General features: G+C 37.2%; 1 protein-coding gene across 1 annotated transcript in view; it reads right to left on the bottom strand.

Moving 5' to 3' along the window:
• The window catches only part of LOC103147518 (protocadherin beta-10-like), a 21,537-nt gene that overhangs the window by 11,471 nt on the left and 5,945 nt on the right, over positions 1-4,121 (bottom strand). Inside the window, exon 3 of the mRNA XM_016678427.1 lies at positions 3,912-4,079. Within this exon, the coding sequence (XP_016533913.1) occupies positions 3,912-4,079 (168 nt within the window). The remainder of the gene's footprint in view (positions 1-3,911; positions 4,080-4,121) is intronic.

The following is a 4,121-nucleotide window of genomic DNA, read 5'->3' as shown; positions in this document are numbered from 1 at the left end:
ATCCTTCGCGATATTTCCAATAACTGAACCTCGTTTCATCTCCTCCGATAAAGAATAGCTCATGTCTCCATGCGCTACGTTCAGCAGAAAAAATGCGTAGCAGCTCCACGACACAAAAACGTTTTTGTGCAAATCCATTTTCAAATATCCGGTGTAAATCAGCCAATGTTTCAGATGAATCAACTTCTCATGAAGATATAAAAACAAAGTCTACACCACAGCTTAGCCCCACTGCACCGTCATTGTGAACAGCTCAAAACCGCATTGACTGCGAGTTGACAAAGGAGAGAGGTGTAAACATTTTAGACTGGTATGTAGCGACATCTTGAGTTCCTGCAGAAAAGATCACTGAAATATCTTCAGTTCAAGTTCAGCATCTACACATCCAAACCTTCCACAGTTTTCATCTTAAATTTTGTAAGCTGCCTTACAAAAAATGTTTCCCACTTCCATTCACTCTCCACCACAACAGATCAAATCAGATCTTTCTCCCAGTCAACTGCTCTAACTCCTGAGAAAACAACAATTGAGGCGAAGGAAAACTGTTGCACACACAAGGAGACGTATGACCGCTGCATATCAAGACACTACATTGCAGCACCAAATGGCACCTACAGTCACCTCATAGTACTTCACAAGATTGCTCTACTGAGCAATCTTTCTTCAGCAGCGGAGAAGACAGCAGGCCTGATTCCCACCAATTATTACAACATATATTTGTGAGCTGGATTGATAATCTCTGTGGCTGGAAAACTAAATCATAAACTTTAATTTTAACCTAATACTTTCTGTTTGACATAGGAACATGAAACTCAGTAGATTGTTATTTTTATCTATGTACAAACTGTCTCAAATGTGTGTTTCGTGGAAAGAAGAAGTGTGGACCAGATACCAGCAGAGAGTGTTTTTTTTTTTTTTTCCTTCTCAGAATAGGATACTGATGTATAAAGTGGAAGTAAAAAAAAAAGCCGTCTATAAGAAGTTTGCTTGTAGTCTTAATTTTCGCTCTTAGGTGTTATGAGTGACTTCAAAACGCTGTTTTGGCCTTTTGAATATTAAATGACCAAATGCATTTTGTTGTTCTTGATTTCTTTTTAATTGCAACTGTGTCTAATGTAAAATAGGATCAATTAATCTCCTTAACATCTCTTCAGTCTTCTTATAGATCCACAAATACCAGAGTGACGTGGTATCATCAAAGTAAAAAGGAACTCAGTCCAAAAGTACAAATTGTCCACAGCAGCTCAATGATTATATGAAATTCCCATCACAGCTTGTGTAAATTGCTAACTTTTTCCACACGATACTAAAAATGTCAAATCACTGCTTTGACTTTAAAAACGATTCTACTCCATTTCGTACAAAGACACGGTTTCATTTTAAAAATACTGCAGCTGTTAGTATTTCATCATGAATAAAACTAGCTTGCCACATCAATCAAAAAGGCATGAGTAAAAACATCAGTTCTGTAGACACAAAAGCTCTGTCAAAGTAATGTTATTTATTAGCTCTGTTAAAGCATTCCGTCTTATTTTTTGTTATAATCTGTGACTAACAATTCATTTTAGAGATCACAAACCAAATGACATGAAACAACGTTTTTAGCATCCCACTATTCAATGAAAAATTATGTTAGCAAATAAAACGCATCCATAAAATACTGAAAGACATATTCATTACTCCCAATGCTACCTCTTGTTCAGGCTAATGATTTTTTATATCTTTGAAACATGGCTGTACCTTACAGTTCAAAGAATGTGAAGAGCCACAGGTAATCATTACGCTTAGAATATAGTATATTTCTGTGCAGGTATAATATCAGAACTAAACAACTATACTTTAAAAAACAATCTGATGTGACCACTGAAAGACACATAAAACATAGAATATGACTCAGTTAGACTTTGAAACAACAATCAGAAAAATCACTGCAATCAAAGAAGACAAAAAAAGCCTCAAAGCATTCTGTGAAAGAAAGAATGAGAGAAAGCCTAACCTACACTAAAAAGAAAGAAGTACTTTATTTCTAAGTTCCTATGTTAGCAAAGAATCTACACATGAGCTTTTGAACTCTAAGTGAAAATATACATATAAGATGAAAACAAAATTAAAAGAAAATAGTACGTTAGCCTATGTGAGCCTGTTTGATCTGCTCTTATGGAATACACAAAAGAAACAAAAAAGTGTGTCTGACGAATTAACACAATCCTTTTCTCACTGATTCAGCATCTTCTAACTTGATATCTGGGAATAAGACTGACATTGATCTTTGAGTCTTTTGAATTAATTTGATATTTTTAGCGTAGCTCAGTTGTGCAAAATTATAAAGGTTATGGTAATAGTATTATTTAGAAGCTTGATCTTGATTTTAGTCTTAAAGTGTTTTAAAATTCAATTACAAACTCAATTGTAAAGATGAACTGGCACACTCTGCATGTCGAATGTCAATGAGAAAAGCAGGCTGGTCATAGAATACCTTCACAAACATAACACATTTTAAAATAATGTCTATAAATGACAAAAAAGAGTCTTATGCGATAAAAAGAACTAATGGAATACAGAGTAAATGAGAACAATTGGATTTTTTTCTGTGAAATACATCAGCAAAGGTGATTCATTAGTTTGTGCATGTAGGAAAGAGAAATTATTTTGTAAATTTCAACTAAAATAATGCTATGACACATGGATATGGAAAACGTTATTTTAAAACCAAAGTTGAAATGTGGCTGAAAACAAACAAAGGTGTTGAACATGGACAAATGAAAGACTGGCATAAATGTAACAATATTTTGAAGACTACTGTTCAGTGTCAATAAATATGAGTGCATTAACTAAAATTAAGACAGAAATGTGTTAAAATTAAGGTACACATAATCAATAAAGGGTGAGATTGAAATAAGGAGAGTGTGAGGGCCAAGAATGTGGTGGGTAAGTGTATTTACAGTCTTTCTTAGACTGCAGCCTATAATTATGAATACTTATAAGATTCATACCTCTGGGGAATCATCACAGACTCCAAACACATCAGTAAAATCAATTGGACTTTTCTTCAGAGTCTGGTCAGCAGGCAGCGTGTTGTCATTGTAAGATGATACAAACTTAAAGTCACTGGTTCTAGATCCTGTTGTCAAGTAGGCATCATAATTGTAGGTGCTGCGTAAAGTTCCTGTGCCGTCAACATCTGCGTAATTTGGAGGAAGATAAGCTCCTGGTATGGCTACTGCTCCATCAAACAACAGTCTGGGCTTTCTCCTGCGACAAAACCTCACACCCAGGATGATGATGATGAAGGTCAGAAAGAAGGTGGACACAGAAACCAGTGCAATGATCAAATAAGAGGTCAGCTTGGAGTTCTTCTCATCATAAGAAATGTCTTTCAGTTCTGGCACTTCAGCCAAGTTATCAGAAATAAGTAAAAACATGGCACAGGTGGCAGACAGAGAGGGCTGTCCATTATCTTTCACTGCAACAATCAGGTTCTGTTTCATGCTGTCAGATTCTGAAATGTCCCGCTGTGTCCTGATCTCTCCACTATGCAGATCAATGCTGAAAAGTCCAGGATCTGTGGATCTGACTATATGATAGGAAAGCCAGGCGTTCTGTCCAGAGTCTGCGTCCACTGCTATCACTTTGGACACCACAGACCCTCCATGTGCAGCTTTAGGGACTAACTCAGTCATGAAGGAGCTGCCTTCTGGGGCTGGATACAGTATTTGAGGAGAGTTGTCATTTACATCAGATATGAACACACTGACAGTCACGTTGCTGCTGAGAGGAGGAGAACCATTGTCTCTGGCCATCACTTGGACTTTAAAACTCCTGAACTGTTCATAGTCAAATGACCTCACAGCGTGGATCACTCCTGTGTCTCCATTAACAGATAGATAGGAGGACACCGAGGCACCGTTCACCTCACCAGGTAACAGAGAATAAATCACTGTACCGTTTTGTCTCCAGTCAGGATCTCGAGCAGAAACAGTACAAAAAGACGAGCCAGGTTTGTTTTTTTCACTCACATATGCGCTGTAGGACTGTTCCACAAACACGGGTGGGTTGTCATTGATGTCAGCAACAGACAACTGAATAGCTTTAGAGGACGACAGAGGTGGAGAGCCCTCATC

Source organism: Poecilia formosa, unplaced genomic scaffold (genome assembly GCF_000485575.1).
Source record: "Poecilia formosa unplaced genomic scaffold, Poecilia_formosa-5.1.2 Scaffold183, whole genome shotgun sequence".
Lineage (NCBI taxonomy): Eukaryota > Metazoa > Chordata > Actinopteri > Cyprinodontiformes > Poeciliidae > Poecilia > Poecilia formosa.
The sequence above is the reverse complement of the archived record's forward strand: the minus strand, read 5'-3'. Positions and strand labels throughout refer to the sequence as shown.